At 41.3% G+C, this 23,301-nt stretch overlaps 1 protein-coding gene across 1 annotated transcript in view; it reads right to left on the reverse strand.

Moving 5' to 3' along the window:
• Positions 1 to 23,301, reverse strand: part of ACSS3 (acyl-CoA synthetase short chain family member 3) — a 52,124-nt gene that overhangs the window by 19,967 nt on the left and 8,856 nt on the right. The window contains exons 2-7 of the mRNA XM_075274527.1: positions 13,540 to 13,684; positions 10,106 to 10,294; positions 9,395 to 9,529; positions 6,889 to 7,029; positions 6,712 to 6,792; positions 6,380 to 6,475 (exon numbers count right to left, since the gene is read on the reverse strand). Of these exons, the coding sequence (XP_075130628.1) occupies positions 6,380 to 6,475; positions 6,712 to 6,792; positions 6,889 to 7,029; positions 9,395 to 9,529; positions 10,106 to 10,294; positions 13,540 to 13,684 (787 nt within the window). The remainder of the gene's footprint in view (positions 1 to 6,379; positions 6,476 to 6,711; positions 6,793 to 6,888; positions 7,030 to 9,394; positions 9,530 to 10,105; positions 10,295 to 13,539; positions 13,685 to 23,301) is intronic.

The raw sequence follows: 23,301 nt of genomic DNA on the forward strand, positions 1-23,301 counted from the left end.
AGCGCTGATTGGTCGAGTTCCGTACTCTGGCCAATCAGCGCTGGCCAATGCATTCTATTAGCCCGATGAAGTAGAGCTGAATGTGTGTGCTTAGCACACACATTCAGCTCTACTTCATCAGGCTAATAGAATACATTGGCCAATCAGCGCTGGCCAATGCATTCTATTAGCTTGATGAAGCAGAGTGTGCACAAGGGTTCAAGCGCACCCTCGGCTCTGATGTAGCAGAGCTGAGGGTGCACAAGGGTTCAAGTGCACCCTCGGCTCTCCTACATCAGAGCCGAGGGTGCGCTTGAACCCTTGTGCACACTCTGCTTCATCAAGCTAATAGAATGCATTGGCCAGCACTGATTGGCCAGAGTACGGAATTCGGCCAATCAGCGCTGGCCAATGCATTCTATTAGCCCGATGAAGTAGAGCTGAATGTGTGTGCTAAGCACACACATTCAGCACTGCTTCATCACGCCAATACAATGCATTAGCCAGTGCTGATTGGCCAGAGTACGGAATTCGGCCAATCAGCGCTGGCTCTGCTGGAGGAGGCGGAGTCTAAGATCGCTCCACACCAGTCTCCATTCAGGTCCGACCTTAGACTCCGCCTCCTCCAGCAGAGCCAGCGCTGATTGGTCGAGTTCCGTACTCTGGCCAATCAGCGCTGGCCAATGCATTCTATTAGCCCGATGAAGTAGAGCTGAATGTGTGTGCTTAGCACACACATTCAGCTCTACTTCATCGGGCTAATAGAATGCATTGGCCAGCGCTGATTGGCCGAATTCCGTACTCTGGCCAATCAGCACTGGCTAATGCATTGTATTGGCTTGATGAAGCAGTGCTGAATGTGTGTGCTTAGCACACACATTCAGCTCTACTTCATCGGGCTAATAGAATGCATTGGCCAATCAGCGCTGGCCAATGCATTCTATTAGCGTGAACTGAGTTTGCACAGGGGTTCTAGTGCACCCTCGGCTCTGCTACATCAGATTGCTACATCTGATGTAGCAGTGCCGAGTGTGCATCAGATGTGTAGTTGAGCAAAACTGACTCAGCACTGCTAAGTCTGCATTCGCATAGGAATGCATTGGCCAGCCTTCGGCCAATCAGCGCTGGCTCTGCCGGAGGAGGCGGAGTCTAAGGTCGGACCTGAATGGAGACTGGTGTGGAGCGACCTTAGACTCCGCCTCCTCCAGCAGAGCCAGCGCTGATTGGCCGAATTCCGTACTCTGGCCAATCAGCACTGGCTAATGCATTGTATTGGCTTGATGAAGCAGTGCTGAATGTGTGTGCTTAGCACACACATTCAGCTCTACTTCATCGGGCTAATAGAATGCATTGGCCAGCGCTGATTGGCCGAATTCCGTACTCTGGCCAATCAGCACTGGCTAATGCATTGTATTGGCTTGATGAAGCAGTGCTGAATGTGTGTGCTTAGCACACACATTCAGCTCTACTTCATCGGGCTAATAGAATGCATTGGCCAATCAGCGCTGGCCAATGCATTCTATTAGCGTGAACTGAGTTTGCACAGGGGTTCTAGTGCACCCTCGGCTCTGCTACATCAGATTGCTACATCTGATGTAGCAGTGCCGAGTGTGCATCAGATGTGTAGTTGAGCAAAACTGACTCAGCACTGCTAAGTCTGCATTCGCATAGGAATGCATTGGCCAGCCTTCGGCCAATCAGCGCTGGCTCTGCCGGAGGAGGCGGAGTCTAAGGTCGGACCTGAATGGAGACTGGTGTGGAGCGACCTTAGACTCCGCCTCCTCCAGCAGAGCCAGCGCTGATTGGCCGAATTCCGTACTCTGGCCAATCAGCACTGGCTAATGCATTGTATTGGCTTGATGAAGCAGTGCTGAATGTGTGTGCTTAGCACACACATTCAGCTCTACTTCATCGGGCTAATAGAATGCATTGGCCAGCGCTGATTGGCCGAATTCCGTACTCTGGCCAATCAGCACTGGCTAATGCATTGTATTGGCTTGATGAAGCAGTGCTGAATGTGTGTGCTTAGCACACACATTCAGCTCTACTTCATCGGGCTAATAGAATGCATTGGCCAATCAGCGCTGGCCAATGCATTCTATTAGCGTGAACTGAGTTTGCACAGGGGTTCTAGTGCACCCTCGGCTCTGCTACATCAGATTGCTACATCTGATGTAGCAGTGCCGAGTGTGCATCAGATGTGTAGTTGAGCAAAACTGACTCAGCACTGCTAAGTCTGCATTCGCATAGGAATGCATTGGCCAGCCTTCGGCCAATCAGCGCTGGCTCTGCCGGAGGAGGCGGAGTCTAAGGTCGGACCTGAATGGAGACTGGTGTGGAGCGACCTTAGACTCCGCCTCCTCCAGCAGAGCCAGCGCTGATTGGCCGAATTCCGTACTCTGGCCAATCAGCACTGGCTAATGCATTGTATTGGCTTGATGAAGCAGTGCTGAATGTGTGTGCTTAGCACACACATTCAGCTCTACTTCATCGGGCTAATAGAATGCATTGGCCAGCGCTGATTGGCCGAATTCCGTACTCTGGCCAATCAGCACTGGCTAATGCATTGTATTGGCTTGATGAAGCAGTGCTGAATGTGTGTGCTTAGCACACACATTCAGCTCTACTTCATCGGGCTAATAGAATGCATTGGCCAATCAGCGCTGGCCAATGCATTCTATTAGCGTGAACTGAGTTTGCACAGGGGTTCTAGTGCACCCTCGGCTCTGCTACATCAGATTGCTACATCTGATGTAGCAGTGCCGAGTGTGCATCAGATGTGTAGTTGAGCAAAACTGACTCAGCACTGCTAAGTCTGCATTCGCATAGGAATGCATTGGCCAGCCTTCGGCCAATCAGCGCTGGCTCTGCCGGAGGAGGCGGAGTCTAAGGTCGGACCTGAATGGAGACTGGTGTGGAGCTATCTTAGACTCCGCCTCCTCCAGCAGAGCCAGCGCTGATTGGTCGAGTTCCGTACTCTGGCCAATCAGCACTGGCCAATGCATTTCTATGGGGAAAAGTTAGCTTGCGAAAATCGCAAACTGACAGGGATTTCCATGAAATAAAGTGACTTTTATGCCCCCAGACATGCTTCCCCTGCTGTCCCAGTGTCATTCCAGGGTGTTGGTATCATTTCCTGGGGTGTCATAGTGGACTTGGTGACCCTCCAGACACGAATTTGGGTTTCCCCCTTAACGAGTTTATGTTCCCCATAGACTATAATGGGGTTCGAAACCCATTCGAACACTCGAACAGTGAGCGGCTGTTCGAATCGAATTTCGAACCTCGAACATTTTAGTGTTCGCTCATCTCTAATTGACATCTTTCTTATGACATCGAGCATTCAGGGGACTGTGCGGTGGATGTCAGTCATGTCCAGGGGGTGATTAACAAGGGGACAGTGTGACTTGGCTGAAGCTGCTCCCCGCCTCCGTGACTACTTAGGTTAAGTTGATATGACTTTTTATACTTTGAAACATTTATAAAACTTTACTTTGATCAGCCTCCATTCCTTGTATATGACTATTTTCTCTATTATCCACCTCCATTTTAGTGTTCACACCCTCGAACAAGTCATTCAGTATAAGAACTTGAAGAAAGACATCTTAAAGCAAATGCAACTACTACCCGCCACCAAAGCTCAATGTTGGAATAACATGAAGCCCTCAATTTACATGCAATCATTTTATTGCTGTACCACACTGAACATTAAATAGATACGGCAGAGAAGTGCTGGAGAAGCGTGGCGCGGACACAGTGGGAGTTCTGTATGAATGTAATGGACTAGGAGAAGCAGTGTAATAATATAATACACAGTAGAAGTGCAATTCTAATGTAATTCTGCAACATCTTATATTGTCTTGCCCTTCTCTAGCTTGAAAGCTATTGCACAGCTTATGCGTTACTGCTAATGGAAGGAGAGAATATAATATTTAGTCGCCCAATCACGGTTTACATCTTTATTTTGTTAACATAAACAAAGACACCAATGAAAAGGGCGACCGGAGCATGCTGTTTCCATAGCAACACCAAGCCTTGTACCTTGCTTTTATCTGCAGGAAGTCTGCATGTTTTATGTCACGGCAGCAGGTTATTAAACCACATTAGAAATGATCTACTTAAAAAATCTTTGAAGAGCAAAGAAAGAAAAAAATATATCAAAGAACCACCTCGAATCTAGGTCAATATAGAGCCCCTTTGTGAAATTTCCAGACGTAAGATGTAATCTGAATGCCAAATCATCATAATTAATACAGACTGTATTTATAGAATAGACCGTACTATCAAATGTAGTCCATACGGCAAGGGCGCAGCTACCATGCAGAGAGGCAAGGTCTCCTGAGAAAGTGGCTTTCTTTATAGGGAGTCTGTCAGCAGGGAAATCAATACCAAATGAATGACTAATTGACTATACTTTGTAGGGCAGCTTCTACACTTTCCAAAGATGCCTTTCTTATTTTGCACTGCAGTTCCAGTTTCTGTTTTATTTTTAAGCAAAGTAACTGAAAAGTTTTTCTTTTCCTGCCAGGGCTTTGCTCTCTGCTCCAGATAATCGGCTCTAACTGCAGCTAATCTGTCTAAGAAGAAAACGCTGATTTTCATGGAAAATGGAACTGCAATGCAGAATAAGAATTACATGTTGGGAAAGTGTAGAAGCCACTATACAAGCTGACAGACTCGCTTTAAACCTGTTCTCTCATTATGCCATAAATGTACATTGCTAGTCCAGAATATGAGTCGCACCGTCAGCAGTGAGTCTCTGCTGATTAACCCCTTAGAGAGTAGTAACTATGGCTTACAAGTAGTTCAGAGAATTCACTTAATATTTAACAGTCCATAGCATCAAAAGAGTCTTATAGTAGAAATGTGCTGTTTATTTAAACAAGTATATGCATAAAGTACAATGCGTGATGTTTTGGCAGGTATCCTTAATGTTTACAAACTACTATACATATTTTAACTATACTACATATTTAATATTGCCATAATTGTAACCACTTGTAGAACAAAGTTAATATGTAAGAACAAAAAAAAATCAACTACAGTAAATAAAAGTGTGCATTCTGAAAAGCCCATAATAGACTTCATCCTTGTAGTGTGCAGAAACAGCACCTTAAAGGTGTTGTCTGCGAGAACTGGAAATCCCTACACTAATTTAAATACCCTCCCCCTTCCTTTCTAAATAACATAATTACTCAAAAATGTATAGTTATCCATATCCCTGAGGCAGTCATGTGACTACCCCAGGGATATTTTCTGATTATCTGGTGATGATCTGGTTCCCCGTTTTTGGAAATGGATTGTCACTACTACTCCCCCCCCCATCCACTCCATCATACTTACCTTCCACGTTTTTTCCTGTGGGAAAGCTCCTCCCTCTTTCCTGACTGCTGGCGTGCGCTCTTGTATCAGCACTCTTCGCACTGCTGCCAATACTCCACCTCTACTATGCAGCTCCCACACATGCGCAGTAGAGGTGGATCATCACACAGAGCAGTGTTGGGAGAACAGCGCGTGCCTGCAGAACCAGTAAAGAAGGAGTGTCTGTCCTGCAGGAAGAAGCCTGGGAGGAAGAGAGGTAAGTATATAATGGGTGGCGCTGAGTAGGTAGGGTAGGGCTAGTAGTGGGCGGGTTAGCTAGAGAGACAGGGAGGGGGTGTATGGGAGGAAGGAGGGAATAAGATGAGATGGGTTAGTGTGGAAGTTACATAGCAGGAAACTTGAACCAGTAAACAAATGCAGGAGATACCAGGAGTTCCCAGTTTGTACAAAGCTAAAATATGTAACTTAATGTTGAAATTCAGTGAATTAAATGAAATGGAATGTAGCAGAAAGTATCTAAAATTCTCAAAATAAGTCATGTATCAGAAAAAAAAAAAGAATAGTCACTATTGTAAAAGAGGACAACAGACAGGAGTGGTATTAGAGGTGAAAACTGATATAAATGCATTTTCTTTCTGAATAGAAGGACTTCCACTATCCTGACATAAAATTATAGAAAATAGGAAATGCATATGTGAGCTACTGAAGTGTATGGAGCTAAGTTACAATACCAAAAAGCCATGGGGATTTGTTGAGTTGTTTCTGGGAACAAGCAAACATGAATATTTTATCCTGGTATAGCCACTTTTACTACATAAGTAGCTTTCTAATAGCCACTTATTTCACGCTTAATTTCACAGATATAAGCTGTGTATTGTACCTTTTGCAGAAGACTAATATCAACCAATCTTAAACATTATGCTATAAAATGTTGACTCAACAACCCAAAGAGCTGGTTCCATTACTATTTTGATAATGCTAGATCAGATGACTTACATGAGTGTATGTATTGGTATGTACATATCTACATATTTTTTGATACAACTGTTTCTATCTGCACTCTATAGTCAAGACATACCTCATATAACACTGAAGTATTTCCATGTAGTAATGGTCCATAGCAAATATATGAGTGTCCAACAACCCAGCCCAAATCAGATGCTGCCCACCATACCTGTAAAGGAATACAATGTTTAGACAGGTTCATAAACTAAGTATGGAGATATGTGACATCAAATAACCAAAAGTGGGAATGACATAGTACATGGTTAATTGAAGACCACTGGATTATTAAAAGGGGAGGCCACATATTAATAGGACTGCTGATATAATTAGTATACAATGTATGTAATCTGTGGGGTTTATAATGCTCTTACATCATACCCATCATTGAACAAAGATTCCCCTTACCTCACCGGGTTTCATCCCATAGATAGCAGACATTGTCCAATTCAACATCACTGCATAGCCTGCTGTACCTCTTACAACACCCTAAAATAAAAACACTTAATATCAGATCCAATTTTTTCATGTCATTTTAGCTTATGATCTCCAATGTGGTGCCATATTTAGTTTATACTAAATCACCTTTGGCAGTCCTGTTGTGCCTGATGTATACAGAACATACAATGGGTGACTAGACGGAACAGGAATACAGTCATGTGGACGCGCTTTTGCAATCTCCTCTGCCCAGTCAAGATGATGTCCTGGAGTGAGGGGCACTTGCTCCTATTAAAATTAAACATAAAATAATATATAGAGAGGTTACATGGTCTGTCATATTGGATAATGAAAAGTAGAAATTAGGGATTACAGTCTTCGTACAGTGGATCTGGTATTTTGAGAATCAACTGTATCTGCTTTCATTCTAGATAAATAACTGAGAACATAACTGAAAACCACCAGTAGTCTTTCAAATATTACTTGGGTTGAAACAAGTTACGTAGTCATCATATTATATCCTCCTCAAGGGCTTATTTCCATATTCTGGGACTAAAAGATGTATAAATTCAGCACACTGTCGACTTTCCTGTCATGTGCCCCGGGGGAAGAGCTATCGGTGCCGTTACCAATAACTAGGACGCCCCTACTCATAGTACTGTCCGTAGTTCTATACTGTCAGAGGAAATGCCCAGCCATGCCGCTGAGCGGTGTGGAATGCCCCCCACCCTCCTGACAGTACTCGCCCATAGACAAGTACTGGGAGTAGCGTTCTTCATGGCTCAGCATCATGGTTGGGCAGTAAAGAATGCCCCTCTGACAGTATAGAGTTAGGGACAGTACTGTCAGGAGGGGTGTTCCCAGCTAGACTGTCAGGAAAGCCCTTCTGACAGTGAAGAGCCATTGGTAATGGCACCAATAACTCTAGTCCCAGGGCACATAATGGGAAAGCCGACAGTGGACTGAATTCAGCGCACCAACGGCTTTCTAGTGGTATATAAAACCTCATGTGCCCAAGAACATAAAAGGTCCTCTTTAAAAAAACAAAAGGACAAAGGGAATGAAAAGTGTCTATGTTTGCTCATTTCATGGTGTGGTATCAGTAGCAAAACAAGACATGGGATACCCAAACCCCTGATACCCACTTGCACCCTCTCAAAAGGTGTAGGTCGCACTGAATAGACATATTTCTCTTTCATTGGAAAACTTTCTCACACAAGTGGCATATAGCTAGATGCTTTATGATGCTATAATGAATATATACATGAAATACAGTCATCTCTGCAGGTTGGGTCAGTTACTAATCCTAAAGAATGATTTTTTTCCCCCAGAGATTCCAGCCAGCTTTACATCTGCTGTACATGTAGTCTATTTTAAGAATGTATTATGTTCAGTTGCTGCTTCAGATAACGCTTGTGCACCGTTTCATGTTGCAAGCTATTTCTACACTTCTTTACAGCCACTAGGCATATTTAGATTTCTAGCTCTGAATATACTATTAGACAACATTAACTTACAACCTACAGTCAGAAGATGCCCCAAATTCATCACCGTGGCACATATGGGGAGAATATATTAAGAATGGCACTTCCTACACCAGCCTTAAAGTCCACAACTGGCACGAAGTGCACCTAAATTATTAAGAGGCTCTGGCTGGCATAGATTTCCAGTTTTGTGGTGTGAGTTATAATAAATATGTTGGGCTGAGGCCTTGGCTCAACTTGCTCACACACACAGAAAGTGGCAGGTAAGGCACAGAATGAGTAATGTGGTGCATCTTTGGCACAAGAAAGTGCCAGGCCATTTATACCATAAATCGCCTGCAGATGGTTTGATAAATTGCCCACATTGTGTGTTTGGCACATAGTGCTAGAAGTTGCTTGTTCTCCTCTTGCTAACCCACTACTTTAGGCAATCACTTTGCACCATAAAACTGGCACATTTTACTAATAAATCTGTTTCAATACTCAAAAAAAAACAAACCACAGCAACTTGTCTAAGAGTCTAGCAAGGTGCAAGCATTAGTTCTTTTTGACAAAAAAACAATGATAAAAGTTATAATTAATAGCAATTGGTTTGCTCCAAAAACATGATGCAACATATGGCAGAATTTTGGTGCATGGACCTTGGTAAATGTGGGTCATTGTTTTCAATTCATTTCCATTAGTTAGTGAATAGAAATGTTTTAAATTGGATTTTGCTGTGAGAAGTTTTTCTCTGTTGCTCATTGACACTCCCAGCCAAAAAATAGAATAATCCTACTGAATACCATTTCTAGTGTGTGCTTCCTTATCAGCTTTATTACTTCCTATTAGCCTGGAAGGAGAAAGGTAAAAGAATAATATCTTAGGCCCCAGGCACACAACCATAGTTTTGGTCTGTATGCTATCCCTTATTATGGATGCATAATAATAGATAGCTTGCGGACCCCTATATATATATATATATATATATATATATATATATATATATATATATATCCCCACCTGTTTTTTGCAGCTCAGTCTGTCTATTCCATTGATGGGTCCTATGGAAAACATGGACTTTGCAGAGATGTCATCTGTGTGCTATCCTTCCCATTTTCCACAGACCCACATGGACAGTCATGTGCAAGGGACCTTAGCAGGAGAATTTTCGATGACTTACAACTTACTATGTTTGGTCGGCTGAAGACCAGTACTTTTTCAGGCTTGTGCTGCACCATCTCTAGTGCTTTTTCTACAAGAGGAATGTATTGGACTCTCCTGCCTGGCTCAATGCCAATCGATGCAGTTACAATAAGCTTTGGCTGTGGAAAGATAGATTTACATTAGCTAAAGTAAATGTTAAGTAAAGTAAAGTAAATACTATTAAGCATACCTAGAACTGTAAAATAACTTTTCATAAATGAATAGTACATGTGAATATAAGACTCTTTGAAATATATCTTATCAATGAAATACGGTATGTTCCTTTTCCAATTATTATTTGAACTCCAAATTCACACAGAAGTCTATGGAGAGTGGAGGTGGAGGAGGCTGGTGTCGGCTTGATTGATTTTCTTCCTCATTCTTTGTAGTAGTAGAGGGTTATCTTGAAAGATATAGCAGTGTTAAAAGAGCTTTATAACTCACAGTGTAGCAGAGCTTAGCAGCTTCAGTTATTTGTGTGGGGTTTTTTTTTTTCTCACCAGCAGCCTCTTCCTCCTATCTCTATAGGCTTCCATGTGGAAAGTCAACCTTGTCAATGGAAGAGGAAACATATTCTTTTATTAAGATATTTCTTGTGATTTTTTTTTTTGTTTATAACTGGAGGTACTGTTAAATATCAAACAGGATAATTAAAATTATTATAGCAGGATGAAAGTCAGATCAAACACACTTACCTTTGCATGATCAATGCGTACTGATAATTCCTTGGGTGCAAACCCTCCAAATATCAGACTATGTATAGCACCAATTCTTGCACATGCCAGCATGGTGTACATTGCCTGGGGTATCATTGGCATATATATGACGACTCTATCTCCTGTTTTGACTCCATATTTTGTCATAACACCAGCTAGTCTGGACACCTGAAAAAGATAGAGGTTTGGGTTATGTATCAGTGGGAAAGCTTTTTCCAGTAAAGCAGCCCTACATATAAAGTCATAGTGAACAGAATAAAACTTATGGATGGTTGGCTATGGAGAAAACCTTCGTGTTGACCTTGTACATAGGCGTACAAGTTGTACATTCCACAGCACAGAAAGGCTATTCTAATAACATATGACAATTTCTAACTAAAGCTGTATGTAGATGTGACAGTCTTATAATGTAATATAACAGACATGAATGGATAGGAATTAGTGTTATTCGAGTTAGGGGACACAGCACTTAACTGCAATTTTGTTTCATGCATCGCACATGTACGGTATATATTATTTAATTTACGGTATATTTCTATGTATTTTTAGTTACAGCTGCCTTTTTATCATTTTCTACAACATATTTGGATGACATTTTTTAGTGTTGTTTTGGTAGTTCATGAACCAGATCGAATACATGAATATATACTTGGGTAGGGTATATGCTATACAGAGTATGAGAATAAAAAAAGAAAATCATATTAAATACAGTAAAGGAATTCTATTATCAGATCCCTTGAATAAACAGTATCTAATAGATGCAGAAGGTATTGCTGTTGAGTGTGTACATTTGGGTGACCTTTAATAGCATGCTGTAGTTCAGAGGCACCATGTTGACAAATATGTTGCTCATTTAATGGTGACATGGCCACAACCACATGGTGCCTCCCTGTCAATTCACCTAGAAGGAAACATAGATATCATAGGCCATGTACCTCTGAATGGTGCACTCAACTAGAGCTTATCAATAGTATACCCAAAGTAACAGAATGAGCATCTCATCAAAATTATATGGACAGTGCTGTCCATAGCTGGGAATCTGTTCCTTTTGGAATAGAAATACTAATTTGGCAATAAACCCCGCATCATGTCAGTAGGCTTTTTAACTGAGTCATGCATGATGTTAAGGGGGCTGTCCCTAGAGGGCAGCATACAGAGGCACTGTTCTCCTAATTACATCCTGGAGAATAGATTTGAATATTTTTAATCAAAGTTATGCTCACAGAGATAGCTGTCAATCACTTTTAGGACTGCCCACTTGACTCAATTACTAATAACATAGTAACATACTATGGCTGTATAAGTCTCCACACACCTGAGAAGGTGGACTCTCCCTAAGGAAAGACGTTATCCCCACAATCTGGTCTTTCAGCCTCTCACTTAAACCAAATCATTTCTCTCTATGCTGTGCTGATGACGTCCAAAGAGACAGAAACGGTGCCGTCCGTAGCTGAGAAATTGATTTGGTTATAACCTCGCGTCATGCAGCAAAGGCTTCTGGGAAGTCGGGCATGGTGTTCAGGGTGCTTGCTATAGAGGGCAGCATAACAGAGGCACTGTCTCCCTGTTTACATCTTGGGAGACAGATTTGCATATTCTTCCCATGTTCCTTAGTGGAGCAACTATGACTATAAGTCTCCACACACCTGAGAAGGTGGTCTCTCCCTAAGGAAAGACGTTATCCCCACAATCTAATAACATAGACAAATAAATAAATCTCTTCCGACAAAGCTATTTATCATTCTGCTCAGCTCCTGCTGCTCTATAATATGCTGCCTGCACATTACACAGCATTTTTATGATGACAAGTTCCTTTTAAGTATTAAATAATATAAGAAGCCAAATATATATATATATTTTTATACACACAGTAGATAGATAGATAGATAGATAGATAGATAGATAGATAGATAGATAGATAGATTTTTTTTCCCCAGAAAGTACTGTAGTACTTGAACTAAATTGCATAGTTGTCTGTTGGATGATAATCTGGAATCTTGAACACTATCTCAGTAATATCAGATGGGGTAGAATTATTCATAGTTATTAAAAACTCTTCTATGATTTACTACTGTATTCAGAAAGCCTTGTCATAGAGAATAACAAACCCATCATAAAAACCACCAAAATGATATGTGGCTTATGAACAAATAAACATGGCAAAATCCTGATATTTCTATTCTGCGTTATGCCGGCTAATAGACAGGCTGTCACCTTGAGTAGAATAAATGCCACAGTATTCTTGTACAGCTAGGACAACGCATAGTGTTAGGAAATGTGCTGAAGGACATAATATAATTGGTGGAAGAAGATTTCCGCCTAGTGAACTTGACATTGTGTATCTTGCACGTTTGCTAACAAGCGCAGAAGATACAAACAACAGATCGCTTTTATACAATTTCTCAATTCATATTATCTCATTTATTTATTTTTACACTCAGGTTGTAGATATAGGATTATGATTTTATTTAAGTGCCAAACTCAATTGTGCATGTACAGTAGTATGGTTTTATTTACGGTAATACTGACTGTAAAAAGGCAATATTAAGTAGTACAATTGGAAAAAGATAAATTGCTACCCAAAGTCTGAAATTTGGTATAGTTGTCTTTAATCCCATCTCTCCTCAGCCTGCTATGCTTTTAGGCTGGATTCGGGAGATGAATTCAGAAATGTTATATACTACTGAATTTACTCCCCTCCATTGCAAAGGGGATCCCATACGAGACACAATTCCATGGTTTCTATGCAAGTCAGATTCTCATAGACTAAAATTGAAATAGTGATTTCCAGTAGGTGTGTGATGGACACACAACTAAAGTGGTCACGTGAGCGAAGGGCCTGCAATGTCACTACCTGCAGCACCAGAGTAGAAAAACCGGGATACGTGAGAGGACACTGGAGCATTGGGAACAGGTGAGTATGCTTTGTTAAAAACAATTTCACTGCCCCCAGCTGGTTTAAACATTAAAAGGGGTTGTTCATTTTTGCCTGATCAACCCCTTTAAATACCCTGTAATCTATTACAATAACACTCACTCGTCAACCAACTCTTTTCTGAAAGTTGCATTGCATTATTTTATGAGTGAACCTCTGAAGAAATTCACATGAGCTTGTGAGGAACATACTGCTTTAACACACCGCACTGGCCATAATGTTGTCTGAACTAAACCATCCAGTTTATATGGGGGTGCCCTGAATTTCTTACATCAGCAGATGTTTTGGAAAGAAGGATCAAATTGTTGGCTTTCACCCATGGCCAATTTTTTAGTTCCCAGTGGAGATATGCTGCCTCTAGAGATCCTTGGCACAGGTTTTTTCCTGTCTCCACATTTATAGCACAGCTAAACATGCATGTACATTAGGGTTCGTAAGGATAGCTGACTGTTATCGCCAACTTATTTCCATACTGTACCTGTTCATAAATCTCTTGGTAAGTGATAGCTTGTTTGGAGTCTGTAACAGGACTGTCATGGATAACTGCAACTTGATTCCCTCTTCCACTTTCAATATGACGATCAAGAGCATTGTAACAAACATTAAGTTCTCCACCGATAAACCTACAACACAAAAGACAGCAGATTTTATTAGTGTAATAAATGGCTATACATAATAGCCTCCATTTAATTTTCATGTGTAACTTTGCTCTATAAAGAAAGTGCTTAAATAATCCTTCAAGTCTAGCACGACTGTCTGACCATCCAATGCATGCGCCATCTTGTATTGTGAGATCTGGCGTGCATTTCCATACCGATCTGTTTAGTAGCTCACAGGAGGTGGCAAAGCTCAGACAACCTTACCGAGACACCCTGGACACTCTCCAAGGTGGGAAACTTGTTGCTAAACAGGTGAAAGGGGCTGGCTATTACCTAACCTAGTTCTAAAGGACATCTTGGCATGTTACCCTTGGTTCACATTTGCATTTGGTAATCCGTTCGGGGAGTCTGCATGGGGACCCCTCGAACGGACTACTGAACACACTGGCAAGCAGTGTGCAGTGAAAGCACACGAACCCCGTAGACTATAATGGGGTCCATGTGCTTTCCACACGCTGCCCGCATGAATCATGCGGACATGAAAGTAGATCACAAAGTACTTTCATGTCCGTATGATTTGTGCGGGCAGCGCGTGGAGAGCACACGGACCCCATTATAGTCTACGGGGTTCGTGTGCTTTCACTGCACACTGCTTGCCAATGCGTTTGATAGTCCGTTCGGGGGGGTCCCATGTGGATTTCCCAGAACGGATTACCAATGCAGATGTGAACGAGCCCTTAATGATCAAGTGGTGTTCCATAACATCTGTTGTGAAACCATTTGAACTACTTCATAAGCTGTATCTAACAGCACATTACTCCCCACTGACTACACATACATACTCAGCCTAGCCAGGTGTACATGTGTATGAAAGACCGAGTGGAATAACTCAGCCAAACAAGCATTTGACTAACAGTTGAAGAATATGTATGGCCAGCTTAAGCGGAACCTCACTAAGGTTTTATCTTCAAATCCTGATGTTAAATAATAGAAAATGATATATATCCCCATATGCTGCTCTCAGCATAGGAGACTTGACAGATTCACTTTGATAACCAGCCACGTACTATGTAATCTTATAAAACAGTAAAAAACATACCAGTCATCAGCTCTCAAAAGTATAACGTACAAGGCAAACTAATTTAATTCAGTTGGATAAGCCCTGTGATATCTGCCCATTACTAGTAGCTGTAACATGCTATAATGGGAGTCACAAGCTCTAATACAGGGTGCAAAGGAAACAGAAAATGTCTATGATTTTAGGGATGTGTATACTAAAGATAGAATTTTCTTGCCAATAGTTCCTGGCACAGCATGATGTTTTAGTGGCATACTTGTGTCCATCACATAATAATGGAGGTTTCCAGGGAAACAAATGTAATTGCCCAGTAGTTATATAGTACTGTAGGTCAAAAAGGGCAATTTTCGCTTTAGATCCCTCCGTTACTATGTTCTACCAAAGAGAACACTCTGAGTAACAACACACAAATACCGCAAAGGACTTACATAAAAGGCATGCTTGTTTTGTGGTCCTAAATAAATAAACAAATCACATTTTTTAGAAATTTACTATTACTTAGGTTAGAAAGCGAATGAGTTATACCTGAAATACAAGCGACTTCCTGACTGGCAAAGATTTCAATTCTGGCAAGTGAAGCTAACCCCTTGTTCACATCTGCGTTTGGTAATTCGTTCGGGGAGTCCGCATGGGGACCCCCACAAACAGAATACCAAACGAATTGCCAAGCGGTGTGCAGTGAAAGTGCTCTCCACGCGGTGTCTGCATGGAACATGCGGACAGAAAAGTACTTTGTGATCTACCTTCATGTCTGCATAATTCGGTAGTCCGCTCGGGGGGTCCCCATGCGGAATCCCCGAATGGATTACCAAAGGCAGAAGTGAACGGGTTAGTTAGTAAGAGGTCAGAGCCTCTTGAGAATTCAGGTGCATCTCATACCAGCAGGGGGTCTCAATCCTGGTCCCTTCATAGATCCACTGATTTGGCTGCCTCCAGACACCAGAAGCAAAATATTTGCTGTTCATGTAATAGGAACAGAGTTGCAGTTTCCCATTGCCAATGCTACACAGTAGATGAGGCTGCAGCTGCATTCCTATTACTTGAATAGGAACAGAACTGTTTCCACTCCCACGGTGCAGGTGTTCCAGTCGCAGCATGCCAGTTTATACTGCAGGCTTCACTACACCTTTCCCACTTTACCCTGCAAGAGGTAAAATCAGTGGGACACCCTCAGAGATTTTTCAAAGAATTCTGCTGCAAAAAAACCCACACCAAATGTTGCACTTTTTTGATGCAACAGAAATCAGAAAAACCCATTTCTGATCTCCTATATCATACACATGGACTTTACACGCAAATAAGATAAAAAAATTCACCTGGTCAAAGTATTCATTAAAAAGCCAATCAATAGAATAATCAATCATTTAGTGAAATCTGAAAGCTGGGCGTAGTTAACGCTTCCATTTCCATTCTATGTTGGCTATTCGGCTACATTCACAAAACCTCGTACATGTATGGCTCCATAGATAAACTAAATAGGTGACACATGGATGGCAAAAGTACTATGGCTATGACTAAGGGACGTGTATGCGTCCTGAAATGCGTAAGCTCCATCATGATCATGTGTCCTGAATGGGTGATGTAATATCCCTTTTTACCTTTTTTGATATGAAGTAAAGGTTACGATTTATCTATTGTGGCATGCTGGAACATTTTTTCTATATTTTTCATGGCAAAAGTACGTCGCCCGTGCTTTCCACAGACCCATACACATCAATAAATTAGTCTGGATCGTAAAATGTACAGGAATAGGAGATGACCTAAGTTTTGCATCCCGAGCTCGTGGTCCCTCACATGGACCCGTGAAACATGCATTTGTGTGCAAGGGACATAGTAATGAATGCTATCTCATAAAAACAACAGATAGCATGTGGTTGTGTGCGAAAGGCTTCGTTTAATGCTTAGGAGAAGAATGATGCAATTGACATATATAATGCGAAAGACCTGAAGAAATAACTAACCATTACTCATTTGTTCGGAATATATTACACATTGCTAGAGATTTATCAAGAAAGAGATAAAAGCAAAAAGATAAAAATGTCCGGTATCTCCCTGGCAGAGCTCGATGTGTAGTAGAAAAACTGTTTTGCTTTCTGATGAAAGGCTTTGCTAATGTAAATACGTCCCAAGAGGACAGCATCCCTGAAGACTGAAGCTTTACAAAAAATGACTACAATTAGAGCCGGCAAAAAACGTCAATCAGAATAATGAACAGGAAAGAACTTTCTGCATATTTCTAACTGGTTATTCGGGCATTTTGGATATTTCAGTCTATTCATCTTAGAAGACATAATTGCCTACACTGACATATTTAGAAGTGAGATAACACTATGGTAAAATATGTTCTAGCTGAAACAATTACAAAGCACAGATTTAGCAATATGGTCAGTTTAATGATGTCTACAGCTTTCCAGTAGCGATCATTAACGGTATTTATGTGGTCATATTTCTGCCAACTAAAGTACTAGAACAGTAATGGCAAACGTCCAGGGCTTATGTGCATAATGAAGGGAGAAAATACTATAGAGAGAAAACGAGAAAAAAGAAGAGCCACACCGAGCGGACCCTCGTGCATTACCCACAATAATGGGCCGGTTGTAATTGAACAAGACCAATGCCCCCTCACCTGATGCGGTTGTGTATAGGCACAACACCCTTGATGCTTATATAGACAGAGCTTCTTCAGTGTCAACAGTTCACACACTTACGTTAGGTTCACTCTAGCATTCTGGTCTTCATCATTTGGGTCCCCATGGGGAACCAAAAGATGGAGAACCTGTTCACTTAAAAAGCAGTTACCTGCAAAAACCATAGACTTCCACCTTCTATTCGTGCGCTCCTCTGCTCTTCGTTCCAAAGTGCCGATTGCACATTGCTGTCCACAGGAAAAATGGCCAACGGACATGCACAGTCAGCGCATTTTGAAGAAGAGAAGAGGATTGCGCAAGAAGAAGACAGAGGCTGTTGCTGATGAGTTTTCAAGCAACACTGAGAACACCCCCAGTTCTGCGAGAGAACTCATTTACATAAGGAAACAAGAAGATATTGCTAAGGAATGACAGCGCAGATCAGAATAATAAAGAGAAGAATTGTCTTTCTTAAGGTTATTCCTACGTGTATTTAGTTTAAAAAGGGATTCCCTATAAAGAGGACCTTTCACCCCCTCCAACAAGTCCTTCTCTTTACATCAATTAATATGTGCTGTTCCACTGTTTCAGGCACAGTTGGAATTTTTTTTCTTGTCCTCACTGTTCCTGAGCAATCAATACTGTTATCTTTGGTGTCTGATATACTATTTAGTCTCTGTACTGTCAAGAGGGCGGTGTCAGACAGGAGTAGAAAAGTGGTGTGATTTTGAGCTCCGACACTGGCTGCCTCTGATTGGAGCTCTGAAGACATGAGGAGTCCTATAGCAGCACCAACATAAGCAAAGTCTCGTGTTGAACAGGCGTGTCCTTTATAAGGGTTAATACCTTTTTATTACTCGCAGTTATTGGTTATCTTTACACATTTATCTAAATGACCCTAAGCTTTCTCTACCAAACTACAATGTGAAAGTTTATCCAGCACACTACACATTATGCTTTAACCTGTAGCTTAATATGGTTGTCCAGCCATTTCTATTTATCTTTTAAGGGTCAAAAAGACATAAAAAAACAAAATATCAGTAGTCTGCTCCATATTTGCCATATGTTATTTAACTACCACAAGGCACACTTGCACAATAAGCATTGAATATTTTTTTCCAGAACATAAAAAAAAGCAATGTAATGACAAAATGTATCCGCATAGTCAACCCATGATCTGCTCTGAAAAAGTTTGCAAGTAACACTTAGAAGAACTTGGTTGCCAAAACCAAGCGCCGCTGCTGCAATTTGTAATCCTACCAGTCCAAAGTGTTCCTTTGGCTAGAAGAAACTTTTCATCTCAAAAAGGTTTTCCAGTCCCAAGTATTTCATATCATACGTATACCGCACACTCATCAGTGCATCCAGTTGCCATAAGTAGCTCTGTTTCTATTCAATTAACAGGCACAGAGCTGCAGCCCCATCCACCTATTACTTGAATAGGGGTAGAGCCTCTTCGAGCTCTGTACATCTCTATAGGTTTCTCACCCAGCGGCAGCTGGATCAGCTGATTGGTGCAGAATCTAGGTGTCGGAATCCTGTTAACCAAAAATTTATGACCCATCCTGTGATGACCTATAATACTCCACCATGGCCTACACAGTATAATGCCTCGGGCCTCTTCATTATTAGAAATAGGTAAGCCCCATAATATTTGTTTCGATAAATATTTTGTGAGGTTCTCACCACCCTGTTTTTTTTTCGTGTGCATTATTGTACTCTGGGGTCTCTTGTGATTGTGCCTCCAGGGTGTGAGACATCAAAAGAGACTCAAAGAAGATGCTGGGACAAAGAAGCCCAGGTCAGGGCATAATGGTTTTTTACTGTATATTATTTATTTTATTTTCATTCACATTCCTCAGGCTCACCACTGAAGGCTGTGCAATGTTCTGCTACAGATATGGAAGCTCATCTTTATTAGCTACCATATTGGGACTATAATGCAGTGTCATATAACTAGGGTTGAGCGATCGGGATTGGGACAGAGTGGATCCCGATCGTTGATTGAGCAAATTTCACAATCACGATTGGAAACGGGATCGTCTAGAAAATGATGGAAAAATCGGATTTTGAAATCGATCCTGAATCTCAAGATCGGCTCAACCCCACTGTATATATAATATACAATTAGGGTACAGTGATCGGGAAAAATTGGATCCCAATCGGCAATCGAGCAAATTTTACGTTCGCTATCGGCTGGAAAATGATTGGAAATCGGATTTTAAAATCGATCCTGAAATCTCAAGATCGGTTCAACCCTATACACAACCTAATTACCTCTGATGTCTTGCAACCCCCTGGCAGTCTTTACACATCCCCCCAAGGGTCGCAACCCATATATCGTGGACCACTGCCCTAAAGTATACCATATTATACACGGTAATATGTACCAGTCAATACATTTATTGAGCTGTCTGCTTCTGGCTATGTCGACTGTGTTGTTCCAGATGATCTTTGGTTGTTGGACCTCCACCAATCTGATATTGATAATAAAGATAGGTTGACAAGATCAATAGGTTGGAAAACCCCTTTAATGTTTACCCTTTTCTGCACTTTACCTTCAGTACATGTGATTGCAGGCAAAATGATTCTCCCTTTATTTAAAGCCAACAACACATGATAAGGTAACATGCTACGTTCTGTTTCTCAAGGTGAAGATATTTATCGAGTCCTGGGCCATAGCATATATAAGAACACTTCTGATGGAAAGGCTAACCTTGAACATTTATTTTTCCACGAACAAATATACTGAGAGTAAACATAAGATACTGGTTTGCAGGAACATTGTATAGCACATTATTTGTATATTGTATAGTACGGTATATATGATACCATATGACGTTATTTAAATATTGTACAGTGTTTGAGTCCAGTATTGCATCTTTTTCAGCACTCTATTCTTTCTTATTTGGCTCCAGTATAGTACATTTAGGCAGTGTATACTACATTGTTCAGGGGCAATATGGCGTATTATTTAGTTAGGTGTATTTCAGTACTGTTTGGTAGCATCAGTTTTAGTATCACAGTATAGTATCCCTATCTAGTTAGTGTGTAGCAATATAATACCATAATACTGTACAATGCCTAAGGACTAGAGATGAGAGAACAGTGAAATATTCAAGATTCGATATTCGTTTTGAGTAGAGCCTCAATATTCGACTACTCGATCGAATATCGAAACCCATTATAGTCTATGGGAAAAAATGCTCGTTTCAGGGGAAACTACTATTTGACTAAAGGAGAGTCACCAAGTCCACGAGTAGCAGGAGGAGAGTGTTTAGGAGGAGCGCTGTGCAGTTAAAGCACACGGACCCCATTATTGTCTATGGGGACCTTGCTCTTTAACTGCACAGCGCTTGAAGTTGCGCTGATAAAAAGTAAGTTCCCTCGTAACAGCAAACTGCCAGCTCTCCAGACTAGCAAGGATGAGCCTGCTGCAGAACCAGCGTTGATTTGCCAAATGCTATACACTGCATAGCATTCGGCCAATCAATGCTGGCTCTGAATCGAATATTTACTGCGACTAGCTAGTAGTATTCGATCGAGAACGAATATTTCGAATACTGTAATATTCAATTGAATACCTATTCGATCGACTACTACTCGCTCATCTCTACTAAGGACACTTTAACATGGTTACCGTAGGATTTGAATCCAAATCCAGTGGGTCTAAAACACAGAAGACATACAAATCTTGACATAAATACTGACTCTGTGAAAATGTCATTATTAATATACCAACTAGAGATGAGCAAATAGTATTCGATCGAATACTACTATTTGATCGAATACTCGTATCAGTCGAATACCACGCAGGAAAATTGCATTGAATTCAATTCAAAAACCTCCTCGTGCTCCTCATCCTGCTACTTCCTGAACTTGGAGGATCCAATGTGTCGAACTTTGGTTTCCATGGAAACCGGAACAACATTCCCATTTGTTCCCATAGACTATAATGGTATTCGATATTCAATCGAATACTACTCGCTCATCTCTAATACCAAACACTAAAACCACTTCCATAATATTGTGTAGGTCCCCTCATTCCACCAAAACAGTTCCAACTCAAAGCATGGACTCTATAGGACCTCTGAAGGTGCTATGTAGTGTGTTGAACCAAAATGCAGCAGATCCTTTCAGTCCTGCACATTGTGAGGTGTGACATCCATGGACTGAGATGGTCTCTTCAACACATTAAGATATAGGCAACTTGGAGGCCATGCCAACGCCCAGAGCTTTTTGACATGTTCCTCAAACCTTTTCTGAATAATTTTGCAGTTTGCAGGGTACAAATGTATAATGTGAAATTACCAAGGACCAGAAACTTTAGTACCTAATGTATTCCCATTGATATCACAATATATCTTTTAATTTCTGTAGTCCCACTTCTATTTTGTGCATAGGTTCATTTCACACATACATCCCTTACCATAGCAACTCTACAGCTAATAAATCTGGTCATGTAATCCTGCAAAATAATATTAGAACTTATAATATACAGTATACTGTAAAAGTGGTTCTTCAGATAAAGACATAAAGCCAGCAGAGACATTGAACAATTACAGGGGCATGGCATTTTTGGCTCATTCTCTTCACAGTAAAACTGGTTACACCACCTGAAATATTTATTTTACATGTTCATGTAAATTGACATACAGTATGTACTTGTTTCATATCAGCATTCTGCATATACTACCTTTCACCTACAGGCAGGGGCATATATAGAAATCATAGCAAAAGTCAATCAGTTTCCAAAAAGAAAAAAAAAAATTCAGGGTAAAGGACAGGTGGTTCTGTAAATAATGTTTTTTTCTCATTAAGGAATATATATATCAAAGAGACCACTGGCTGCTCAATGCCAGAGTTTAAGGTGTGTTCTGGGGGAAAGTGAAGGGATCCAGAAGCCAAGAGAGGCGTGGTGATATTAGACCAGCATTGTCCAAGAGCTGCAGGTAGCATTTAATTATAGGATTGCAGATTAGGGGTCTGGACGCAGAAGTCCCGAGTAGAGTCTATAGAGTGGAAGCATGGTGGTCAGGAGAGCATGCTATACGAAGGCTTCTGATGTGGCAATGCTAGTAGCATTTATTGATACCCCGCCAGAATAAACTAGCTGTACAGAATATGAATGCCAATAAGAAAGGATTACGACGAATATCCGAAAGGCTCCTGTTTGCACTACACACAGAGGTCCAAGTTACACATCTGTTTGCTGCCTGACACCAAAAGCATATTGGACTGTTCAATATATTTGCGTACAGAGGTTACAATAGAGGCAGGGAACCTTTAGCCCATTTACAACACCAGAAATATTTGTTTTGGATGTTCAAGAAAAAGAAGACACACGGTATGTAAGTGTTTCATGTCAGCACTTTGCGTATACTGCCTTTCACCTAGAGGCAGAGGCAGGGCCAATTTAACAATAAGGCCAACGATCCTCTTGCACCGGACCCTATGGTAATGGGGGTCCCCTAGGGACAGGGTGAGAGCCCTGCGTATGCTTTCCTGCTCTTCCTCGGCTGCTCAAGCCAGTACATAGAATACCGATGAGTGGCAGACAATGATGAAGCAGGAGCCGTCCTCTCCCTGCTTCACCTTTCATCTCCTCTCTTCCCTTGGAGCTGCAGGTGCGATTTGATGATGTCACTTACATTGCGCCTGGAGCTCCCTGAACCCGAGACAGCAGGGGAGATAGGAGAAGTGAGAATTTTTTTTTTGGTAGGAGACTAGGCAGTGGGGTCAACAGCAAGGGGACAATTAACTTTGGAGGCAACTGCAGTATGAGGTCACTAGAGAGACATTATACAGTATGAGGGCCACTAAGAAAGCAATATAATTTGTGCAAGTTGGTTATTTTTAAATGGTAAATGGTGATGATGGGGGAAGGGGGTACTTATGAAACCTTTGCACTAGGCTCACCAATATACATAACTAAT

The sequence above is a fragment of the Leptodactylus fuscus genome, chromosome 5 (genome assembly GCF_031893055.1).
Source record: "Leptodactylus fuscus isolate aLepFus1 chromosome 5, aLepFus1.hap2, whole genome shotgun sequence".
Lineage (NCBI taxonomy): Eukaryota > Metazoa > Chordata > Amphibia > Anura > Leptodactylidae > Leptodactylus > Leptodactylus fuscus.